This window comes from Mytilus edulis, chromosome 1 (assembly GCF_963676685.1).
Source record: "Mytilus edulis chromosome 1, xbMytEdul2.2, whole genome shotgun sequence".
Taxonomy (NCBI): Eukaryota; Metazoa; Mollusca; class Bivalvia; order Mytilida; family Mytilidae; genus Mytilus; species Mytilus edulis.
The window spans coordinates 73,504,722-73,531,422 of NC_092344.1; the positions used below are offsets into that span (position 1 = coordinate 73,504,722).

Genomic DNA, 26,701 nt, shown 5'->3' on the forward strand with positions numbered 1-26,701 from the left:
CGTACACATCTTTTTAAATTTGAGATCCCTTTAATCACCAGCACATGTTTATAAATATACAGCTAAAGAGAGGATAATACCAATGGTATATAACTCGAATGATTTTTTTTATTTAATTTCTCTTGCAAAGTTGATTTTGAAGTTGAAATATTATAATATATCAAAAGGTTAGATTTTATATTTTAAAATGGGTCAGCTAGTACATTGTAATTTTTTATGACCATTTAAAGCCCGAAGCGTAAGATAATATATACTTTAAGGTTCATACTCAAATTATGTTTAAAAGCAAATATTAATCGATCAGCTTATTTCCGCTAGTTACAAAATATTTTTAAAAAAATATTGTATTAAATATTTGACAAAAATTGTCAGTTATACATGACAAACAGGAAAGAGAAAAATACTTATTTTTCTTTGCAATGAACCGAAAACCAAAAGGTCATGTCGTCATTATGAAACACGTTTTATTTTATTTTAAACTTCTACATTTTCATGGCTGAAGCACAAACTCGACACTCGATTATTTTTTTTCAGGAAGTGAAATCCACAAATATTTACGAAACCCGGAACACATTACTTTTTCCCGAACTACGACAATGAACACCCACGAATGAAAGTACTTTCATAGTACTCATCTTTAATTAAATTATTCGTGAAATATATGTTTTTAAATATCTGCTGTAAAAAGTCAATATAGCAGAAAAATCAGACAATGTATGCATTTTCAAAAATTAAGGTTGGAGTAATCGTTCACATTGCACAAACAATGTTATCTTTTTCCTTCCCTCGAAATTATTTTTACTAAAACAAAATCAGCAGACACACAAAAAGGACCAGTTGAAGTGTCCTTTTCTGTTATCTTAAAGCGTTAAAACCCCAACTAATGGTATGCTGCATCTAAGTAAAGGGATACTTTTCAATTTTCTCATTTTGTACAAATGAGTGCTTTATATATCCTTTCTGATTTTGAATTAAGCTCAACATAAAACTATCAAACTTCACCCCTAACTAGCTCAAAACAATCAAGTCTAAAATAACGATATAAAGAGCTATTGTCAATAAGACGTGTGGTTCAATAACATTAATGGTACCAATTTTTTCTGCACCAGATGCGCATTTCGACAAATAATGTCTCTTCAGTGATGCTCGTGACCAAAATATGTAAAACTAAAGCTTATATAAAAGATGTAGAGCTATAATCCAAAAGTTCCAAAAAGTATAGCCAAATCCATGAAAGGGATCAAGTAATTTTATCAAATCACTTACAAAGTTCTAGCAATTGCAGTTAAAAGATAAGCAGCATATTTATATGTATATTTTAACATTAAGATAATTGGAACAATTTTGGTATAATATTATTCCATTATTTTCTAAAACAAATCACTTCTTTAAACTCAAAAGTCTCTGTTGTTGGTATTTCATCTTCTGTACTAATTCTTTAAACGTTGGCCGTTTGGTTTTACTACAAACACAATAAGAGTACATTTAAAAGTCAGCTGTTTTGTTTGAGAATCGTCATTCTATTACTCATTATTTTTCGTTCTATATATATTTGAATGAGTTGACAACTGCATTGCTATTTGATGTAGATTTTAAAAATAAGTGCTTGCACCGTCACAACAAAGACTTATTTCATTGACTTAAATTAAAAACACCTACTTTATATATACAGTGTACATGGAAATAATGTTTCTGTTTGTATAATTTTGTCTATATTATTAATTGATATTTTTTCCAAAAATTAACCATTCAAGAACTTTTCAATTACAATTCAAACGCAATTAAATAGTGCGTCTAATACACACTGATAAGTTACTAAAACCGTGGGAAACAAATCAATTATAACTAGAAAACAAACGAACAACAGGAACACTGAAGTGACCACCCTCCCACTAGTATTCATAGAAACGAACTAATTGATAACAACTGTAATATTTTTAACTTGGTAAATGACATTTTGAGGAAAAATTGTGGCTTGAACTTGGTCTAATAGCTAGTCAAACTTGGTCTAATAGTTTTATGTATATGTTAAAACATATTGCTGAAGTTCCAAAATTTTTATAAATCTTACGTTCAGCATCACATTTTGTTAAGCCTCACCAGTTTTTTTAAACTGTACGATGTGTGCTGTTTGATCTGTCTATTTTAATTAGCAACAACCGTACAAACAAGTATTTTTTTAACAGATGACTTATGTAAAGCTTATAACTAAATGCAATTTCGTTTTGGGTAAGGTTGACCTAAGAAAAAAATAAGCTTGCTAAAAGACCTGATATATTCATACTGTGATATCTAATATACATGTATGACCTCCCAAATAACCTTTCATAATTAAAAGACCATTCTAATTCATACTATTTGATATAAGCTAAATAAGTTTTTTTTAAAGATTGAAGAGTACTATTTTGCAATGACTGCTGGCAAATAATGGTTCTAGTCATAACTCTTCCTTCATCATAAGAATACAACATAAGTACCACACAATTCACTTACTCATATTGCCAACACTCTAACATAATTTCATAAACTTGTTCATCACAAAAATCTGGCTTCTTTAACCTCATCTTGTCTTCAACCAAAAACTTCAAAATATCATTCCCTTTCCTTGTCTGTAAAAAATCAAAACACTAACATTAAAAAAAAATATGACTGCATATGGAACCAGATGCTCCGCAGGGCGTAGCTTTATACGACCGCAGAGGTTGAACCCTGAACGGTTGGGGCAAGTATGGACACAACATTCAAGCTGGATTCAGCTCTAAATTTGGATTGTGATTAAATAGTTGACACAGCATAGGTTTCTGACACAGAATGAATGTGTTCTAATGAACTTTAAATTTTTGTTTTCTCTGAGAGCAATTCACTATGCCGTTGAATATTAATCCTCTCAAAAAAATGTTTGAAGACATTTTCTTTTTATTTATGAAATTTCAAATGAGAAAAATTGAACCCAATTTTTTTAATCACATCCCCCTTTCCCTTATTCCAAAACTAATCTCAATTAAAATTTCTAATGGAGTTTGCAACAATAACTACTCATTTAAATACATCATAAAATATTAAGATGTAAAAAAAACTGCTTGTTATCACTGAATGGTAAAGATTATTTTAATTTATCAGTTGGTAGTAAAAAGTGAATATACATTGTATAGTGTATATAACAAAGATTTAAGTTGATTCTGGACAAAGAAAGATAACTCCAATTGAAAAAATTCTTGCTATTGCACAATATTGTAAAATTAGATATTTCTTGCTTACTATTCTGGACAAAGAAAGATAACTCTAATTAAAAAAAAAAATTTGCTATTTCACAATATTGTGCAATTAAATATTTCTTGCCATTGCGCAATACTGTGCAATTGAAAAGACTTGCTATTGCACAATACTTAATACAATAATTTTAGGTCCTGATTCGGACCAACTGGAAAACTGGGCCCATAATCAAAAATCTAAGTACATGTTTGGATTCAGCATATCAAAGAACCCCAAGATTTCAATTTTTGTTAAAATCAAACTAAGTTTAATTTTGGACCCTTTGGACCTTAATGTAGACCAATTTGAAAACGGGACCAAAAGTTAAGAATCTACATACACAGTTAGATTCAGCATAGCAAAGAACCCCAATTATTCAATTTTGATGAAATCAAACAAAGTTTAATTTTGGACCCTTTGGGCCCCTTATTCCTAAACTGTTGGGACCAAAACTCCCAAAATCAATACCAACCTTCCTTTCATGGTCATAAACCTTGTGTTTAAATTTCATAGATTTCTATTTACTTATACTAATGTTATGGTGCAAAAACCAAGAAAAATGCTTATTTGGGTCCCTTTTTGGCCCCTTATTCCTAAACTCTTGGGACCTAAACTCCCAAAATCAATACCAACCTTCCTTTTGTGGTCATAAACATTGTGTTTAAATTTCATTGATTTCTATTTACTTAAACTAAAGTTATTGTGCGAAAACCAAGAATAATGCTTATTTGGGCCCTTTTTTGGCCCCTTATTCCTAAACTGTTGAAACCAAAACTCCCAAAATCAATCCCAACCTTTCTTTTGTGGTCATAAACCTTGTGTCAAAATTTCATAGATTTCTATTAACTTAAACTAAAGTTATAGTGCGAAAACCAAGAAAATGCTTATTTGGGCCCTTTTTGGGCCCTAATTCCTAAAATGTTTGGACCAAAACTCCCAAAATCAATACCAACCTTCCTTTTGTGGTCATAAACCTTGTGTTAAAATTTCATAGATTTCTATTCACTTTTACTAAAGTTAGAGTGCGAAAACTAAATGTATTCGGACGACGACGACGACGCAGACGACGACGCCAACGTGATAGCAATATACGACGAAAATTTTTTCAAATTTTGCGGTCGTATAAAAAGCGGTTATTGGGCCATAACCCCTATGCGGAGGCATCTGACAATTTTGATCTAAATGTAACTTAGATACATTGTAGATCTTGTCATTCTGAACATTTTTTGCCCTTGTCAGATTTTCTCTATCTGCAACAGTTTTCAAAATAATAATCAATATTTGCATTTTACCCCTATGTTCTATTTTTAGCCCTGACGGCCATTTTGGTTGATTGACAGGGACATCAGATATAAATTAGAAACTAGGTACTCTAAGGATGATTGTGGCCAAGTTTTGTTCCATTTGGCGATATTTGTTAAAAACACTAAAATCGGTCAAAAATCAAAGGGCAATAACTCCGAAAAGGAGTCGCCTGATCACTTCGGCCATATTGAATTTTTTGTAGAGCTTCAAGTACTGAACATTTTTGTAGTTTAAAGTTTTTCTCTATCTACTATAGTTTAAGCGATAATAGTCAAAAACGTTAAAATTGGCCAAAAATCGTCATTTATGGGCAATAACCCCTATGGCGGGCATCTGACACCTTTGATCTAAATGAAACTTAGATAGATCTTGTCATTCTGAACATTTTTGCCTTTGTTGGATTTTCTCTATCTGCAACAGTTTTCAAGATAATAGTCCATATTTGCATTTTGCCCCTATGTTCTATTTTAGCCCTGGCTGCCATGTTGGTTGACCGGCAGTGACATCGGATATAAATTAGAAACTAGATACCCAAAGGATAATTGTGGCCAAGTTTTGTTCCATTTGGCCTGGCAGTTTCAGAGAGGAGATTTTTGTAAAAGTTAACGGACAATGGACAAACTAGCCAAAAATCGTCATTATAGGGCATAACTCCAACAGGAAGTCAACTGATGATTTCAGATCTATTGAGTTTTTTGTAGATCTTGTCCTGTGGAACATTTTTGCTGTTCAAACTTTTAATCTATCTATAATAAAATCAACGGTACCAATTTTGTTGCACCAGATGCGCATTTCGACAATACATGTCTCTTCAGTGATGCTCGTGGCCAAAATATTTGAAATCCAAAGCATATATAAAAGATGAAGAGCTATAATCCAAAAGGTCCAAAAAGTATAGCCAAATTCGTGAAAGGAATCAGAGCTTTGCATGAGGGAGATACATTCCTTAATTTATAATAATTTCTAATATTTTGTAACAGCAAATTTTAATAACACAAAAAATCCGAATTTTCATGCCAGCACCGAAGTACTGGCTACTGGGCTGGTGATACCCTCGGGGACTAATAGTCCACCAGCAGAGGCATCGACCCAGTGGTAGTAATAAAATCAACGGTACCAATAGTTCAGGAGAAATTTGTTAAAAACACCAAAATCGGTCAAAAATCAACATTAAGGGGCAATAACTCCAATAAGGAGTCGTCTGATCATTTCGGCCTTATTGAATTTTTTGTAGAGCTTCAAGTGCTGAACATTTTTGCAATCTATGCGGGGGCATCCGACACTTTTGGCCTAAATGTAACTTCGATAGATCTTGCCATTCTGAACATTTTTGCCTTGTCGGATTTTCTCTATCTGCAACAGTTTTCAAGATAATAGTCAATATTTGCATTTTACCCCCATGTTCTATTTTTAGCCCTGGCGGCCATGTTGGTTGACCGACAGGGACATCAGATATAAATTAGAAACTAGATACCCTAAGGATGATTGTGGCCAAGTTTGGTTCCATTTGGCCTGGCCGTTTCAGAGGAGAAGATCTTTGAAAAAGTTAACAGACGGACGGACGGGCAGACAGACAGAAGACGGACGGCGGACACCAAGTGATGGGAATAGCTCACTTGGCCCTTTAGGCAAGGTGAGCTAAAAATAATCAAAAGGTTGACAATATTTTTAAAATAGTTCCAATTTTGATCCCCTTTTACTATTAGGCACTGACTAACCTTATGTCATTTCGCGTAATGGGAGACTAAATTCTAACCTTACGTTACTTCCAGGAGCGAATAAATGCAACACTGGATTCCGGACGCGGATCTGAAATATTTCGGAAATATATTGACATAAGGAGAGAGACTATTCTACGATTACGTTATATATTCATTCATATGGGACATGTGATTTGAAATAAACAAATAGACTTTTGTGCTACTATTACGTTTTTTACTGGTTGTTAAATCCCAGGTTTTTTACAATTGATAAAATGAATTGCAAATGATTTCAGTGTGCAAAAAAATTATTGTAATTTATATTGTTCCTGAGACTAATATCTATTGGTCTCAGATTGTTCAAAAGTATTTTTGGTCTCATGAAAAGCCACACCCCTTTTTAAACCAGTAAAAAAATCCTACACAATGGAGAGTAAAAATCATTTGATCTCCTGATCAGTTCAACCAATTTATGTGCTGGAGTTGACAATGGCTAATGTCATTCTTAGACTTGGATTTTTTCCCCAAAAATTTGAAGATAAGATAAAAACAAAACAACAGTTCTTAAAGGAAAATTTTCTTCAGCTATACAAAAGAAGTACTAGAAAGTTAATAGAAGGACAATTAATAAAAAAAAAAACATGTTTTCTCCTGTGATGAAGTCGAACTTGATCTGAAGTATTTTTGAAGAGCTTGAGGTGACCGCTGGATGTTTGTTTTGAGTCCGTTTTTTGATGTGATGGTTGCTGTATTCGTGACTTTGCTCCATATCCTTTTTTTTTTATTCATATTAATAAATTATATATGCCTGCATTCATGGTGGCAGAATTTTCGTGTCAGTCTCAAGTGGACAAAGGCCGAACGCTAGGTATGTTTAGAACTTTAAATCGTGTCTGTTGCAAAATGTTCATACAATACTCACCCGAATGCTTATATTATTTGAAGTACGTATTTTAATTTAATGAAAAAAAGCTTTAAAAATAGAAGAAAAAAAAACAAATTTTTAACTTCGTTTTTTTATTCAAATCCAAAATTCCTGTTTGAATGAATATATAACGTAATCGTAGAATAAAATATATCCTTACGTCAATATATTTCCGAAATATTTCAGTTCCGCGTCCGGAATCCAGAGTTGTATTTATTCGCTCCCGGAAGTAACGTAAGGCTAGAATTTAGTCTCCCATTACACGAATAAACGTAAGGTTAGTCAGTGCCTTTACTATACACAGTAATATCAATTTAGGGGAATTCCTCTGAAAGTTGATGACTTTGTTAGTATTTTATTCTGTTTGAATACTTTTTTCATTTGAATTGTACTTTCTCTTAACTGATATTGCTGCATTGGAATATACTTTTGTAACCCAAAAGTTCCTGCAACATTTTGTAAGTAATTGTCAGTCAACTTTGGTCTAAATGACAGATGATTAACAATCATCCAAAGATAAAGAACAGCTTAAAGATTAAGACCATGAGAATCTTCATTTTTTAGCCATAAAGGAATGGGTTTGCTGTGATTCTTAAGAAAAACATTGTGTTCTGTATCATACATATAGATATCAAAACAATCTTTGCACATGGCTACAAACGGTATCATTGTAACAATGTTATCTTCTAAACCATATCTTTTCTGGTACATTTTTTGATAAAATGAAAATGTGATAGCTTCCCTTGATATTTTTCTTATATTATTCTCTTCATCCACTTGTAGAAGTTTTTATCTCCACTGCATTTTATTCTGTATTTTCCTCAATATTTTGCATTTCCTTTAGTTCGATTCATCTTTCACAGGTACAACTAAACTAAACATACCAGCACCTTTTGGGAACACAATCACATCTGGCCTACCATACCACAGCCAACCCCGCCTGGAGCAAATGTATAAGTCCAATTATCTCCCTTTAACGGTGTCGGAGAGCAATAATTTTTCTTCATGCATATCTTCATATAGTAAGCTTCCTTTGAGTAAAGTTTCATTGAAATCCATAAAGCCGTTTAGGAGGACTTGCGCTTACAAGGTTATGTTCAAGAAAAAGTCTAAGTCCAATTATCTCCCTTTAACCCTTTCATACTGAAATTATCCTTTTGGCACCCTGGAGCTCAGGCAGAAATTATCCTTTTGGCACCACGGAGCTCTGACCGAAATTATCTTTAAGGATACCTAAATTTCTATTTTTAGCATGACAACTTCAAACGTAAAATAAGGACTCGTGGGGAAATATTTCAAGTAATTATGCTACTAATTTTTCAAATGGTATTACAATTTTCGTTTTGAAATGGTTAACAGATTTAGTATTCCGGAAAAAAGCTTGTTTCCTCGTTGATTTTAAGTAAATTAGAAATTGAAATTAAATGTTTTACATGCTCAATTATGTAACTCATCAGGAATAAGATATTTTCTTGTATTTCTATGGTCATTTCAAGAAAACGTAGGGTATATAACTTCAATAAGGTAAGTCTCATTTTATCGTTGGGTCCCTTGCTCAGTGAAAAATGTCGTCTGATGAATCTGATGAATTTGAGGGCTTTACACAAGGTGAAATAGATGAAGCTGAAGCCAGATATCAGCAACAATTACGTCAGCTAGGCATTGGTGATGACAGTGATGGCCAAATTGAATCTGGAGATTCTGACATTGATGAAAACATTGGGCCTGCTGGTGATGCTGAAAATATTGGACCTGCTGGTGATGCTGAGCATATAAATGGCTGGCATGAACAATTTAGGTATCATGATAGGGGAATGCCTCATCTTTTTACGCCAAATGGAATCACTGGGCCAACCCAAAACATGCAAGACAAGGATCCTATAGATCTCAGTGACATGCTAGTTAAAAACTTAATAGAGGAGACCGACAGATACGCAAGGTTACAAAAACAGCAGCATCCAAATGAAAACAAGATGGCATGGGTAAGACCAACACTTGCGGAAATGAATGCTTTTCTTGGGCACTGTTTTAAGATGGGAATCGACAGGAAGCCATCAACACGAATGTACTGGTCCACTGATGCATTTTTGCAGACACCTATATATGCCAAAACAATGAGTCGTGACCGGTTCACACAGATTATGAGATATCTCCATTTTTCAGATTCTGAACAGGAGCCTTTGCCTGGTGCTCAGAACTTTGACCCATTGTACAAAGTCAAACCGCTAGTAGATCATTTCAATGCTTGCTTCAAACATCAGTACAATCCAAGGAGAAATGTAACCATTGATGAATGTATCATACCCTTCAAAGGTAGAGTACAGTTTCGCCAGTATATGCCTAACAAGCCCAACAAATGGGGAGTTAAGCTATGGATGTTGGCTGAATCACAGAGTTCATACATTCAGTATATTGATATATATCTGGGTAGGCGAGCAACATCACAATTAAACTTAGCAAGTAATGTTGTTAAAAGGTGTATACAGGGAGCTAATATTGAAGGCAAAGGTTATCATGTCTACACCGACAATTATTTTACAAGCCCTGAACTATACTCAGACTTGTATGAAAATTATGCAACAGCAGCCTGTGGTACAGTTCGCCTAAATCGTAGAGGTCGAGGACTGCCCACTGACATAATATGTAAACACCCCGAAGGTATAATGCAAAGAGGTGATATGAAATTCCGCTAAAAAGGGTGCCTTCTAGCAGGTGTATGGAAAGACAAAAAAAAATGTTACCTAATATCCTTTCAACCATACATGATACTAGCATTGCCCAAGTTCGAAGACTTGTCAATACAGATGGAAATTTCTCCAGGCAAAACTTTGATTGTCCAAAGGCAATAGCAGACTATACAAGTAATATGGGAGGAGTTGATCGTGCTGATCAATACATCCAATATTACTCTTATAATCACAAAACACTCAAGTGGAGCAAAAAGGTCTTCTTTGTACTTAATGAAATGGCCAAATTTAATGCATTTAAACTATTTCTGATGAGCCACAATCAGCAGTCAATGACATTCTTAGATTTCTCCCTTTCTGTTGCTAAAGGGTTAGTGGGAGGCTATTCTTCTGAAGTTCAAAGGGGAAGACCGTCTCTTGTACCATTGGAAAACCGTCTTGTCCAGCGACATATGCCATTTGCTTTCGAAAAAAAATCTAAATGTCATCTATGTTATATGAGGACCAAAAATGGTCTACAGGAGACAGTAAAACAAACAAAGTTTGGCTGTAATGAATGTGGAAAACACCTGTGCCTGCCTGAATGCTTTACAAAGTTCCACACAGAGAGAAATTGCTACAACTGAGAAATGAGATGGATTGACTTGTTACTATGTTGACTTTAACTATTTGACTTTAATAATGTTCAGAAATCTGTTAATTTTTATTTATTAGTGACTTGTTTATTGAAAACTTTTTTGTGACAGAAAAGAAAAAAAAAAACAAAAAAAAACTGAACAATTACATTATGTTAAGAGTATGGAACAACCGTCGGTGTGTCTCAGGCAGGCCAGGGCAATCATTCTACCACAAAACTATTAAATGGTGAGAATAATACATGTAATGCTTTTTTAATGATAGCTGATATTTTCATATTACAAGAGAATGGCTTAAATATTTATTGTTTCAATTTTTTTTTCTTCAAATGAATGAAAAAAAAACATTTAAAAAAAAAAAAAACTTTTGAAAAATTCAAATTTTCTTTCAAAATTTTATATATTAAAGAAAGAATATGTTCCACACTAAACAAAAGATGATTTTTAGAAATATACAAATTTAGGAAATGAAATTTCATGGGGGATTCATACATCAGATTTCAAGTTGAAAAATAAAATGTGAAATAAAGCAATGCAAAGTATGATCATATTCTTTATGTACTGGTACTATTTGTCAGTCATTGTTTTTCTTCCATTTTCAAGCGGTTAAGTCGTAGATTGTCACTTTAAATCACTATAAAGTAACAAACAAAAGCAAATATCTTTATCAACATTAATTTTTATTCTATCACGTGACATACGAGCTTTTAATTCACTGCAGTTTGTCTGCAATTGACAATTTTCCGAGTGCAGTTTTTCAGTAGCACCTTGCCAAATAAATCCGGTCAGGCAATTGCCTCGTGCAAATAAATTTCGGCCACAAAATCCCGCGAAAAATATAAATTCAGGAGTGAAAGTGTAAACGGTGTCGGAGAGCAATAATTTTTCTTCATGCACATCTTCATATAGTGAGCTTCCTTTGTGTGAAGTTTCATTGAAATCCATTTAGCCATTTAGGAGGAGTTGCGCTTACAAGATATATGGACAGACGGACAGACGGACAAACAGACAGACGGACGAACAGACAGACGGACGGACAAGGTGATTCCTATATACCCCCCCAAACTTTGTTTGCAGGGGGTATAATAAAATTATAATACTTTAGTCCCATTTACATGCACAAAATTTACATACATGTACGTATGTATATTTACACATGTGCAAATTTACACCAGTGTGTAAAAGTATATTTGCTAATAGTACGGTGACAATTAAGGTAAATTTAAAAATTTAATGCACCGAAATACCTCACGGCTAATTTTGGTCTTATTTTGAAGATAAATATAATACCCTTCTAGTAAGGCATGTCGTAGAATGCCAAAGTGGTGCAGATTTTTGATAATTGCGATTAAAGGTCAAAAGGGGGGATTTTAAAAAATTGCAAATTTTAGACATTTTGGACAATTTCTCGGTAGTCTCTCATGTTAACTGAGATTTTTTTTCGATGGAAGCATGCGCTTAGAATGCTCCACAAATACAGCTAGTCATATTTATGTCTGATTACCAGATATAAGTGATACGTACCCTCGCTTGCAACATGTACGAAAATGAAACAAATATCTTTATTTACGGAAATTATCGACAAAAAATATTCATAATTAAGATTTAGCTTTGCAATAATATATGGCCACATATAAAGGTATTTTTGGGAAAGTTTTGTTAAAATACCATAAAGAACAGAGGAGAAATAGGAACTGTAAAGTTTACACTCTGTGCATGGTGTTATGGAAAAAAATTATGAAATTAATTTCTGATTATTTAGACTTAAAAGGATGTAAGAACTATAAAAATGAGACCTCATGTTCATGAACATATATAGTACATGAAGTTTGTTTTTATTTTAATAAATAAATCGGTACTAGACCAATTGCACATCGATAAGATGTGTCCCCCCTTTTTTTAAATTTTATATAAAACAATAACAGACAAGGTTGTCGTTTGTTGATTTGGTTCATAAATGTTTCTCGTTTCTCGTTTTTATATAGATTATACCATTGCATTGGTTTAACACTAGTAAATTTTTTGGAGCCTTCACTGTTCGGTGCGAGCCAAGGCTGCGTTTTGAAGACCGTACTTTGGCCTTTAAGGGTTAAATGACCTTCATGTCTCATTGGAACTAATACCATATCTTCTTATATCTATAAACAATGAAATATATAGCAAACTTGAAAGCCCGATATATATGTGAATAATTATTCACATGGATATTACGCTTCAAAAGTTGCTGTCAATGTATAATTATAATATACTTTCCCTAGACATCAATATGCACATCAATTTGAAAAGGTAACGGAATACTAGAAAAAAAAGAGGATGTCATTGTATGGCGCCGACAATACTTATGAGTTTATTCAGATCACCATGTACTGATTGACCATTGCTTCTGGGATAATTTGATCCGCGGTGAACACGGGGAAGTGATTTTCACTGCAAAATATGTGTCAATATAAGAACCAGTTAGAATGACAAATGTTGATACATGCATGTTTTTCCCGACCCCTTGTTATTGTCTACTTTTGCCAATTTCGATTGTACAAGACATATCGCATCCTGTAAGAGCGCCGCGAGTTTCAGACATCCTTTTAACTGAAAAGTTGCATATGTCGTGAGTAGGTAAAAATTGTCTTGTGGCTTTGGTTGAAGAAACGTCTCCAGTCTAAAATCACAATTCATCTTGTTTGACATCAAAGGATAAGACCTTATTAGAAATAAAACATAACTGTCATGATTTTAACATGATGCAAACCCTTGAATAAATTTTCAATATCTGTTTATTGGCAAAAAGAGGCGGCAGAATAGTTCTTATATCGGCCACTTCAGTTACTTACAAATCTTCACAAAATTGCTTCACAGTCTATAGATTGTGAAAAGATCCCGCTAGAAATATTTCGTCATGTTCTTCCAAATCAAAACCATTGTAGTGCGATAGTGTATATATATATAGTTGTAGTGTTCCTATCTTATCAACCCATGTTTATTTTCAGGTGCACAAAAAAAATTCTTACAATCCCTATTTGATCTGAATTCAATGACTTGAACAACAATTCGGATCTACCACAGTTTAAAATACTTGTCTCTTTGACGCCTTTAAAAGCTGACTATGTGATATGATATTTGCTCATTGTTGAAGGTCGTGCGGTAACCTATAGTTGTGAGTATCTGTGTCATTTTGGTCTCTTGTGAAGAGTTTTTCAATTGGCAATCATACCACATATTCTTTTTATATACAATGTCCTATGCAAGGGGAGCGGTGGGCTCCAGCTGACATGTATAACCTCGCCACATTCTGTATGTGGCTTATCCAAGTCAGGAGCCTGTTATTCAGTGGTTATCATCACATTTTTGTTGTTCGTTTATTATTTTGTACATTAATTAGGTCGGTGTTGTTTTTTCTCATGTGAATTGTTTTATATTTGTCAATTCGGGCCCTTTATTGCCGACTATGCGGTAAGGGATTTGCTTACTGTTGAAGGCCGTCAAAGGTTGCATGCTTAGAAAAGGTGGCGGCAAATCAATTGTGTCGATAGAAGAAGCTAAACGCGAGATTTTAAAACATGTGCAACCTATAGTTGTAAATGACTGTGTAATTTTTTGTCTTTTGTGGCGAATTCGCAATCCAATACCACAATTTTTTTTTTTTATGGTTTTAAAGCAGTCATTGGCCAAATCCCAATTACTGTTGTACCATTTTACATAAAGACACTGGACAATACCAATACCATATTTTTTTATCAGGGGAGTACTGGTTTTTCATAAAGGAATATCACACACTCAGCCTAAGTATACATTTCCGTTCAGTATCGAAACGAGAGTGCATTGTAATCATTATTCATTTGAAAAAAAAATGTCATCTACTAACCAGGCAAAATATTTACCAGAGAGGTTCGAATTCATTGTAAAGATAGAAATAATTTGAAATCTCGAACGATCATAAACAGCTTTTCACATAATTTTTTCACAAAATGCAATATCTGTAAACAAATGTAAATGGTACAAACTATACGACAACGAACATGATTTTTTCTTTCTTTCGCTAACATATCATCCTGTAGACTTAATGAAGTAGACATGATGTACAGTAGTATTTGAAAAGCAACATCATGTCCCGATTAATTTAAAACATCAGAAGCAAATGATTTTTTTAAATTTTATCAAATAGTTAACAATGCATGCTGAATGTCGAGGCGGCTTGTCCTTGAAGTTATGTATTACGAGTAAACTGTCCACTAGATGCCCTGCCTGATAATTTGCGTCATTTAAAAGTAAACAATATTGGCACGCTCAAATGACTCAACATACCTTAATTGCTTAGCTTGTTGTATGCATTTTGTCTCTAGAATAGACATTTTATACCAGGCCAGTCATTGTAATATGCCATGAAGCGTGTTTTAACGAAAGTTGATTCATCGTTTCACGCTTGTTTTTTTTCTGAGAATCTCTCTCACTAATTCAAATGCATGATCATGTTTTCTTCTTGAACATGTAAAGGCTTAATAACATGATCTGAGCTACTTTACCCGTTCTTATTAAGGGGGTCTCATTGGGGGTTCTGATCCCGGATCCCGCTTACTGTTTTGTCAGTTTCCTGTATCCCGCTTCATTACACTGTATACGTAAACAATTCTCTTTTTAATGTAAATTCCCGTGTCCAGCTAGACTTTCTCGTTTTCAAGTCACAATAATTTGACTTTCACGTGTCACGCTTACTTAAAATCGGCAATCCCGCGTCACGCTTAGACCCAATGAGACCCACTATTGAATGGAATTCGCACCGACAATAATTTTCCGGAATTTTTCAGATGTGTTCCACTGTGGTTTAAATTTAGTATTTTTGAAAAACAAGAATAAAAGCAGCTCAAAAGTTATTAAAACTTAGCATCTGTATTTATTCAAGCACATCGACACAACTATCGATACAAATATATATTCTTTTTTATAAAACTTAAGAAAATTCATATTTAAGTCATTGCATTTCATATGATCGGGGTAAATAGGAAAGGGGAACGTTACATGAATCATTGAGGTGAAAATTGAGTAGTAATACTGCTATGTGATGAGTTTTATAAAAATGCTCGTAAAAGTTGATTTTTATGTTCAATCAAACTTGTATGTATCAACACTTCTGAAGTATTGGTTGTTCCACTATATTTTGTGAAAATTTACTATTGGTGATATTTATAAGAAATGTAATAGACTTTGACAGACGGTAAGATTGACAAAAATGTTACATACATTTGAAAATCGTACAATTCTTTCAATTTATATGCTCGTATGATATTAAAGTTTGATGTGAAATAAAAGCTGATACATCACTCTTTCATCTGATACCAAATATTTTTATGATATCTTCATTCCGGAATTTATTATAAGCGTCTCGTGTTTGAAAATGAAAAAGAAAAAAATCAGAAAATCTCACTTTTACACGATTTTACAACAAACTGCACCGTGGGAAAACTCTACGACAGGGCTAAAATGAAAGTATAATGTTTACTCTATCTTCATGTGAATTTTCAGCCATGAGGTATTCCGGTGCATTAAACTCCTTAACTAAGCGACTTTTCCTGATTTGTCACTCCACTATAAGCATTTACATGAAAAAATTGTGCCATGTGTATATCTGTGATTTATGACATTTTAATGTTAAATGCAAGATGCCGATGTTGAATAAAACTTATAGCTGAGTATATAGGGAATTACTGAAGTGAAGTGTGACTGAAGCGCCTACTTCAGTCCTCAGGCCCCCTCTTATCGGAAATTCTTGATCAGCCACTGTAGTCTTCAGGATAGGTAAAACTATACTGATTGTTAAATTCACTAATAATCTCATGAACACTCCTAAATAAGCATCTTTTCACGGATTTTAATCAAACTTGGTGCATGTTAAGTCAACAAAGCGAACTAGAACCCTTTTGGGTTTTTTTCAAGAAAGGCACCAGGATCAATTTCCATTTAAAATAACCTCGTGAAAAATCCAGACTTTTCCAGCATACATTTACCTAAAGTCCAAAAGGGGGACTTGATTTCAATTGATAGCAAGTGTCAAAGTCATTGGTAACGATTTGGACTAAATAATGGGCTTGTGTCGACAAGGGCGCACCTAGAATATTTCAAAAGGAAGTACACATTCTTTTTTTTTAATTTTTGCTACAAATTAAACATAAGGGTGAGGTGGTCCCATAAACAAAACTACAAAAGGGGGAAATCGACCAACGAAAAGGGGATGGCTATTGGGGTAGGGATTCCACAATGCGCTGATGTCTAGATTGCACTTGATCGCCGTTTTTCATTCTCACACTATATATACCGAATGTCACTTTGTAGGACAACTTTGTGCACTGCTTCTATAGAAAGCAGATGACACCCCACCAGTGCAACTTGTCAGCACAGAGTCCGAGTTGCTCATATACTTTAAGTCGGCTTTTATGTTAATCTTAGACAATTAATTTTTGATATCGTGTTGTCAATGTGTCCAAGCTTGGTCTTTGTCCCTTGAGTCAATGACTATCGTTTTATTTGTGAATGTCGCTATAATTTGGGTCATTCTAGGTTCTACAGATAAATATCAAATTATGTCCTGCAGACATTTGTGGGAGAACGTCGAGAAAGAAACCGAACTGCAATTCGGGTTAAATTCATGTTTGAGCTGATGATGAACTCGAGTACATTTAGAATTTTGATTGAAAGTCGTATTGAATGTTTTATGGAAAGGATTTTGTTCGACTTGGTTATGACCAGTAATACTTTTTATACATTATTTCTGGAAGGATAGTTTCAATTTTCTTTAGGAGTTACATAGAAAAATTTGAAATGTTTAAGTTTACAAATGGCCTTTTAGTCCTTTTAGGCCAGTTCAGATTAAAACTAAAGAATATAATTGGGACTAACCTCTTGAATAGTCTTGTTCTATCATGCCTTTTTGTTTTAATGTGTGCGTTTAACATTCTGGTATTTTTGCATGTTTGGATACATTGACATTTGACATTTTGCTCAGGGCAAGGAGAAGGTACGATTTGGGGTCAAATCGGCCCTAAAATTAAATTTAGTGTAAAACAGCTCATATGCGAAGAAATAAATGTTGGATATTTGAATTTCAATAAAATATAGCAGTTTTGATATGAAACATTGCAGTTTTATGTATTATTAAGCAATGAAGTTTCTTTAAATTGGATAAAACGCCAAAAAATCATGAATTTAAGGGTTTTATACTCATATGTGTTGAAAATTGACATAGAGCGCATGCGTCGCCCAAAAAGATATAAACACAGAAAGTGTATTTTGTATAAATCTACTTGCTCGTAAAATATCTTTTTGGGCGACGCATGCGCTCTATGTTAATTTAGCCAATATATTCAAGAATAGTAATTTTCTGCCCAAATCCGACAAATTTTCATTCTGACGTCACTTTAATGACGTCACAGTGGCGATATGTAACCACCAAGAGGCTAATTTTTATAGTTTTTGTAAGCCTGGACCTCCTAGTGTAAGGAACTAATAATTAAAAAAGTCTCATAAACAAATTTTATTTTTGGTCAATTTACAGGGCCAAATAAGCCCCAAAACGTACCTTATCCTTTAAAGTTCACCACAAGGAGTGGTGTTCCACCCTTGTTTAAGACCTTGTGGGAACCTCTAGATTTTATTTTAGCACTTATCGCATAAGGATGTGATATTGTCTCTTTGACACTCATTCCATAACCTTTTTGTCTTATATACATTTCACTGGCGATTGTCGCGCGAATGCCACGCAACGTACTGTCGATGGTTGCGCGAAAATTGCATGACAGTTGCTGAGTGAAAATTGATAATTTAAATCTTTCAATTCAATAGGTTCGCCGCTGAATAAAATGGGTTTCGCGGTCATTAGTTATAAGACAATAAACTGTTGACACAGAGACACATTAGACACGTCTCGCCAGCTGTGGACAATTTGGTAGCTTTATGCAAATGTTACAATATAAGCCTAAACTATACAAAATTTTCAAAGACCATGACTGAGTGAGTGGGGCCAACAAATCTCTATGTCAATGAGATATTCTGTTGCTTATCCAACTATATACCAAATATCACTGACTAATCATTAGTCATTCACCTTAAACTTAAGTAAATTATGCAAAATTTTCAAAGTCAACAGACCATGACTGGAGGGGAGGGGCCAAAAAATGTCCATGGCAATGAAATGTGCAAGCACAAATACAATCTCAAACCAGATATCATTGATTTTTCATTTGTAATTTCCCTTAGTCTGACCTAAACTATGTAAAATTTTAAAACTCAATAGACCATGACTGAGTGGGAGTGGCCAAATAATCACCATGGAAACGAGATGTGCAAGAGCAAATGCAAACGCATACCAAATATCATTGACTTTAATATCTTATGTGGTTTTCCTGAAACTGACCTAATCACAAACTTTAACATGCAAATTTTACAAAATTTTCAAAATCAAAAGACCATGACTGAGTGAGCGGGGCCAAATAATCACCATGGAAATGAGTTGTGCAAGTTCAAACCCAATACCATTGACTTATCTTATGTAGTTTCCCTGAAACTGACCTAATCACAAACTTTAACACGCATTTTTTTACAAAATTTTCAAAGTCAACAGACCATGATTGAGTGGCGGGGCAAAATAATCACCATGGAAACGTGTTATGCCAATGCTCATACAACTGCACACCAAAGATCAATGACTTAATTATGATAAGTGGTTCCTGCTATACTGACCTAATCACAAACTTTGTTGTTGTTGACGCCGCTGACGCCTGCTGTAAACAGCACGCCTATGTCTCGCTTTGGTGACTTTTGCGAGACAAAAAACAGGGATGTTTAACGGGTTTTGCCATATCATTGCGCGACAATCAAGCGACATGTCACAATCGATGGCGAAGTATAGAGAGTCATGACTGAAAAAAAAAACATATGGAATGTGCATTTAAAATAAGAGACTTTCTTGAACAAAATTTGGCGTGTTTACATGTACGTAGCCTTCTCAGTGATGTTCATTCCAATATTTGAGTAAGTTATATGCTGACCTTCAGCTTACAAATGACTGACTGATTGCATGGAAGAACGTGACCTTTTGTTCAATTGACAAAAATTAACACCAGTGTGTATTATTAAAGTTGAATTTACATGCACAAAATACTAGAAAACATGGGATGGGATCATGGGATGGGCTTGTGAGGTGGGCTCATGGGATGGGCACATGGGATGGGGCCTTGGAATGGGCTCATGGGATATGGCCATGGACTCAAAATAGCATTGGCAAATGGGATGGGGCTTGGGGATGGGTTCTTGCTAATATAACTTTCTTAAAGTAAATTTATTGACTCTCAAGTATAGAAAAGTTAGGTGTGGTGTAAATCTGTCCCCAGCTGATGAAATAGGCAAAGGACATTTGAGCGAAAAAAGTGGACATTTTAGCGGCTAATATTTTAATACTATATTTAAATCATATAATTAAGTACTTGTATATTAATATAACTATGGCATAACATGCTTGTGTAATTTCAATATCTAAAGGCACATTTTTCGCATATAATTAGTTGACAGTATTGAATTTGAAGACTTGCTGGCATAAACTGGACGATTTTTGGTGGACTTGAATTGAGTATACTGGCAGAACTTGATACAGTAATATCTCTGTCTCAAATCAGACATCACAATATATTTGTACAAGGACAGTGGAAGATTTTGGAAATAAATAATTGAACCCTCATTCTGATGAAAATATAAAAAAAAATCCATGGCACATGAAAATTAAAAAAAAATATGCCTAACTGAATAAAATGAATTATTGCATTTACTGAAAATAAAAAAAAAGATGTGTCTTATGAAAGAATAAAAAGCTTCGCAGAACGCAGCATGATACGACCGCAGTGGTCAAATAAGTGTTCATTTGGGCAAGCGTTGACACACTACTTAAATGGACACAATAATATGCTGGACACAGTAATATACTGGACAGAAATTTAGACCCTTGTAGCTCCGAAACGGTAAGTCCCAGCTAAAATTTGAAAAGAATCATACAGGTTGGAAATTTCGTAAACCAAACGTAACAAGAGTGCACACGCTGAAACGTCTGGCCTGCTCTCCATTATCACTTCAAATGGGAGGAAATGGACCTAACCATGCAAAAATACCACATACTCACAGACCTATGAAATGAGGTCAAGGTCAAAAGAATTATGTCAGACAGACATGTACACCCTAAGACCAATCTATAAACAAAATATAGTTACCCTACCACTTGTAGTATTAGATAAATGACGTAAGTACTATGTGGAAGTACTGAAGAATGAAATTGTGAATTCTACTTTCGAAGCCATTAACGCGACTGAGAATCAAATTGTAGAGCGTCATATCATCGCTACAGATAAGCTTAGGGCTGGTACTGAACATTCTAAAGTCCCCACCATGTATTGGTTACCAAAACTTCATAAAAACCCATTCAAATTCCGTTTTATCTTGGCGTCCAGTAAGTGCACTACAACTAATATTTCTGTCCTTTTAACTACTGCCCTCACTACTATAAAGGAACTCATTATCAAATATTGCAATAAAGCTTATGAATGTAACGGTACGAACTATTTCTGGAGTGTAAAAAATTCTTTGGAGGTTTTGGATAAATTACATGCTTTTGATAAGCCTTTTGAATCTGTTGACAGTTATGACTTTTCCACACTTTACACTACATTTCCACACAACCTAATTAAACAGAAATTTTCAAATTTGATTAATGGTCTTTTGATGAATCTGATTGCAAGTATATTTGTTGTAACCGTTTTAGATCTTTTTTCTCTAGTGCTAAAGACAAATATAAAAGGTACACTTACTGGACGTGTGAGGAGATGATAAATTCTCTCAATTTTCTTCTGGACAATATATATATCCGGTTCGGTGATAAAGTTTATCGGCAAGTTGTAGGAATCCCTATGGGCACAAATTGTGCCCCGTTAATTGCAGACTTGTTTCTCTATTAGTATGAGTCACAATTCATGGTAAAACTCAGTAAAGATCCTGCTAAACACCATTTAATTGACGAATTTATTAATACTTATCGTTATCTTGATGATATTTTTGCTTTAAATAACCCGGACTTCTACAAGTACACTGCAGAAATTTAAACTAAGGAACTGACATTGAATAAAGCTAATACGGACAGTTCACGATGTCCTTTTCTGGATTTGGATATTTCTATTTCACAAGGATCCCTTCATACTAAAATTTACGATAAGAGGGATGATTTCTCGTTCCCTATAGTTAATTTTCCCTTCCTTGACGGGGATGTACCGTTAGCGCCATCATACAGTGTTTATATTTCCCAGCTTGTTAGATATGGACGTGTATGTAGCGACGTTTCAGATTTTAATGAACTTAATCTTTGTATAACTGATTAATTATTAAGTCAAGGTTATCGTTACCATAAATTAATCAAAACTTTTACTAAATTCTTCCGTAGATACAAAGGCGTTGTCACTAAATTTAATTGTACTTGTAGGAGTCTTATTAGGAACGGTATATCACATCCTTCCTTCTATGGGAATGTTTAAACGTAATCCTTTGGGACTCACTAGCCACTTGAATAAACTAATTTGTAAAGGTTATTGTCATAATATTGTTGTAAGATCTTTACAGATTGTGTTTTTTGGTACCGATATAGACATGCTGGTCAACAGTATATTTCGAAATTAAGTCTTTATTACTATCCTACAGCTTGCCCATAATTTATTTGTTATTTTTTGGCATGTGCACAAGGTCCTGTTTTCTTTATCTGTCGATGATTTTTCTGCCCTTAATCATGTTTGACGTGTAGTAATTGATATTTTAGTTCTAGAAACTTGACTTGCTTACCAGTTGTTTTTTGGATTTTGAACTGGCTGGTAGTTAGCAGCGAGTACACTATTGAGGTCGATACACTTGTTGTCTTTTGTCGTCTTTGTTAATGTTTTAGTTATTGTATTTACCTTGTAACTGTATCGTTTTCTAGAGTTAAATCCTTTTCTTCTGGTTTTTATTGTTTGTTTTCTTGTTATATTGTTACACCACTATCCCAGGTTAGGGGGAGGGTTGATTACTCACAAACATGTTTAACCCCGCCACATACTTTATGTGCCTGTCCCAAGCCAGGAACCTGTATTTCGGTGGTTGTCGTTGTCTTCATGTTCTCATTGTTATTTTTGTATCATATATCCTGAGAATAGGCCATTTGTTCTTATCTTGAATTGTTTCATATTTTATTGTTTAGGGGCCTTTTACAGCTTACTTTACGGTGTGGATTCTTGTCCATTGTTGAAGGCTGTACGGTGACCTGTAGATGAATTTTTATTTGTAGTTCAAACCTTTGCGGATGACTGTCTCATTGACAATCATACCACATCCTCTATTTTTATTTTAATCACGAAAACTTAACGTTGGTCGCTGAACCATGAAATGAGGTCAAGGACAGGTGAACTGTGCCAGACAGACATGTTCGCCTTAAGACCAATCTATAAACCAAATATAGTTGCCCTACCACTTGTAGTATTAGATAAATGGAGTTAATCACGAAAACTTAACGTTGATTGCTGAACCATGAAATGAGGTCAAGGACAGGTGAACTGTGCCAGACAGACATGTACGCCTTAAGACCAATCTATAAACCAAATATAGTTGCCCTACCACTTGTAGTATAAGAAAAATGGACTTAATCACGAAAACTTAACGTTGGTCGCTGAACCATTAAATAAGGTCAAGGGCAGGTGAACTGTGCCAGACAGACATGTATGCCTTAAGACCAATCTATAAACCAAATATAGTTGACCTACCACTTGTAGTATTAGATAAATGGACTTAATCATGAAAACTTAAAGTTGATAGCTGAACCATGAAATGAGGTCAAGGACAGGTGAACTGTGTCAGACGGACATGTAGGCCTTAAGACCAATCTATAAACCAAATATAGTTGCCCTACCACTTGTAGTATAAGAAAAATGGACTTAATCACAAAAACTTATCGTTGATCGCTGAACCATGAAATGAGGTCAAGGGCCGGTGAACTGTGCCAGACGAACATGTACACCTTAAGACCAATCTATAAACCAAATATAGTTGCCCTTTCACTTGTAGTATTAGAGAAATGGACTTAATCACGAAAAACTTAACGTTGGTCGCTGAACCATGAAATGAGGTCAAGGACAGGTGAACTGTACCAGACAGACATGTATGCCTTAAGACCAACTATAAACCAAATACAGTTGCCCTACCACTTGTAGTATTAGATAAATGGACTTAATCACAAACTTAACGTTGATCGCTGAACCATGAAATGAGGTCGACAGGTGAACTGTGCCAGACAGACATGTAAGTCTTAAGAACAATCTATAAACCAAATATAGTTGCCCTACCACTTGTAGTATAAGAGAAATGGACTTAATCACGAAAACTTAACGTTGACCAACATAAATTTTCAAGAGGTCAGTGAACCATGAAAATGAGGTCAAGGACAATGGAAATATGCCAGACAGAAACTTTATATCATGAGGCATCTACATGCAAGATATTAAACATTCAGCTCTTCTAACTTCTAAAATATAAAGTTTACAAGAGTGCACACGCTGAAATGTCTCACCTGCTCTCCATTATCACTTCCAATGGGAGGAAATGGACCTAACCATGCAAAAATACCACATACTCACTGACCTATGAAATGAGGTCAAGGTCAAAAGAATTATGTCAGACAGACATGTACACCCTATGACCAATCTATTTTTTTGGGTAAGGTGAGCTAAAAATTTGGACCCGTTACATCTATTGAGAATGCTAAGGATATATACACAGTGATACATACCTGCCAAAACTAATGGACTTATGTAAAGTAACGATGAGCCATTCCAGCCAACTTTTGCACCACATTTTGGGCATACTTAGACATCGGTAGGTCAAAAGCTGTCTTTGGTGGTTGCTCCTCTTTTTTTACTTTTTTTATTGGCAAGTATCTACTTAGTTCATCTTGATATATTGCAAGAATATCACCAGGCAGTTTTTCCTGAAAGGTTGACTTTTTAAGCCCAACAGCTTCAAGATCTTCTGCTGAAACACAGTTTTGGAAGTTTTCAAAATTTAACACCAACCATATACAAATGACTGTTCCAACATTCAGACTTTCATCCTTATTCCAGAGAGCCATGTTTTCCGACATGTAGAGTCTGTCTTGTGTGCAGTTGTACATCATAATTCTTAGTTTAACATTTGAGACTAAGAAAGATGGAATACAGAGATTGTTCAGCTTTGGATTCAGTTTTGACTGATAAAAAGCATTTGTAATAGTTTGAGCAAAAGTCTGTATCAAATTCTTTTCATTGGCAAATCCCTGATCTTTTTTCACCTCAATGCTTGTAGTGAATACATCAGGGCTTAAATTTGAGCCTTCCCCACCAGCTCCCATTTCATTCTGTTTATCATTCGTGACTTTTAACCTTTTTGCATCAGGTTCTCTCCACTCATAGTCTTGAGTTTCTTCATCTTCAATGCTCTCATCTTCATCTTTTTTAACTTTGACAGTAGTTTTATTAACTATGATATCAGGAAAACCATACCAAACTTTGTGATGTCCTTAAAAGAAACAATAATCTGGAGTTTAAAAAAACCCTTAACCACCAAACTGTCTAAGGTCTAAATTGAAAATAGGTTTGTTTATTTGCTGTTGACTGCTTTACGCTCCTTCAGTTTGACTCTGAAATTTTTTTTTATATCGCAGAATTATTTTGTGTTTATTTCTGGAAGCAGATTCATGGATTTCCACTATTTGTTTTGCCATAACATGCATGTATCGTTTCATCAAAGTGCTAAGAAATTTCTTTTTTTTTTTTGAGTTGTATAATGTTACATGTATGACATATTAATGTACCAAGAATCCCCATACCCAAAAGAAAATTTCATTTGTAAATAGTATCCCTCCTTGTAACCAATCTGAATAAAAAGCTCCGCCGAGCGGAGCATGATACGACCGCAGTGGTCTACAAGTGTTCATTTGGGCAAGCATTGACACACTACTAAAGTGGACACAATAATATGCTTGACACAGTAATTTGCTGGATACAGTAATTAGCTGGACACAGTAATATGCTGGACACAGAAATTAAGACCCTTGTAGCTGGGAAACCTTAAGTCCCAGCTCAAATTTGGAAAGAATCAAACGGGTTGGAAATTTCATACGGAATCCAAACTAAAAAAAATATGTTGAAAACGGACGAGAAATAAAAAAAGTTCGTAAGGAACATAATGAAACACATGGATTTTTCTAGCATTCCACAGGGTCCGGTATTCGGACCCATTCCCAACGGCAAAAACCCTACATTTTTCCCAATTTTGGCAGTAAAATTCCCAAATGATCACAAAATTCATTTTAATCTTTATTATTCATGACAGAGATGTTTATTTTATTCAACCGCTAGCTTTATGTAAAAAAATCGCCAACAAGTAATGTGTAAATCCAAGTTGAAACATATTGAATGAAAACAACATTGACAAACAATGGCTGCCATAAATAAATAAACAGGAAGTGTGGGAATAAACTAAAACCAGGTCAAATCCGGAAACGGACAAGTATATAAATCCGGGTTTGTCAATCAAATACAGTAAATAAAAAATGAAAAGAACCAAACATGTGACAGCTATCATAGCAACACTAAAATTGAAAACTAAAAGATATATAAACAAGAGGCTCTCAAGAGCCTGAATCGCTCACCTTAATTCTTTTGGTTAAATCTCTCATCAATGATTATTTTGGCTTTTCAATTTTATTTAAATGTTTTTTGGATCGTCCTATTTTCTTCAAAAGCCAAAAAAAATAATCATTTTCTCCTATGTTCTATTTTAGCCATAGGAGCTATGTTTCTTGACATACAAGGAAATAAAATATAAAATTTATACTAGATACTCTGAAACTCATTTAGCCTAAGTTTGGCTGAAATTGATACAGCAGTTTCAAAGGAGAAGATTTTTTAAAGTAAGTCAACATGATGAACAAATTGTGAAAAAAGTCTTTAAAGGGCAATAACTCCTTAAGGGGTCAATTGACAATTTTGGTCAAATTGACTTAATTGAAGATCTTACTTTGCTGAACATTATTGCTGTTTACAGTTTATTTCTATCTATAATTATATTCAAGATAATAAACAAAAACAGCAAAATTTCCTTAAAATTATCAATTCAGGG

At 34.3% G+C, this 26,701-nt stretch overlaps 1 protein-coding gene and 1 pseudogene across 2 annotated transcripts in view; one reads left to right on the forward strand and one right to left on the reverse strand.

The window, feature by feature from the left end:
• Positions 1–337: 337 nt before the first annotated feature.
• LOC139489701 (uncharacterized) overlaps positions 338–26,701 on the reverse strand; it is a 45,004-nt gene continuing 18,640 nt past the window's right edge. The window contains exons 3-5 of one of the 2 annotated variants that reach the window (XM_071276416.1): positions 24,333–25,096; positions 2,494–2,609; positions 338–1,462 (exon numbers count right to left, since the gene is read on the reverse strand). In XM_071276416.1, the coding sequence (XP_071132517.1) occupies positions 24,351–25,096 (746 nt within the window). In that variant the 3' untranslated portion in view covers positions 338–1,462; positions 2,494–2,609; positions 24,333–24,350. Of the gene's footprint in view, positions 1,463–2,493; positions 2,628–24,332; positions 25,097–26,701 lie in introns of both variants that reach the window. The other variant, XM_071276426.1, reaches the window with a different exon arrangement.
• On the forward strand, positions 8,748–10,495 carry LOC139482846 (piggyBac transposable element-derived protein 4-like; annotated as a pseudogene).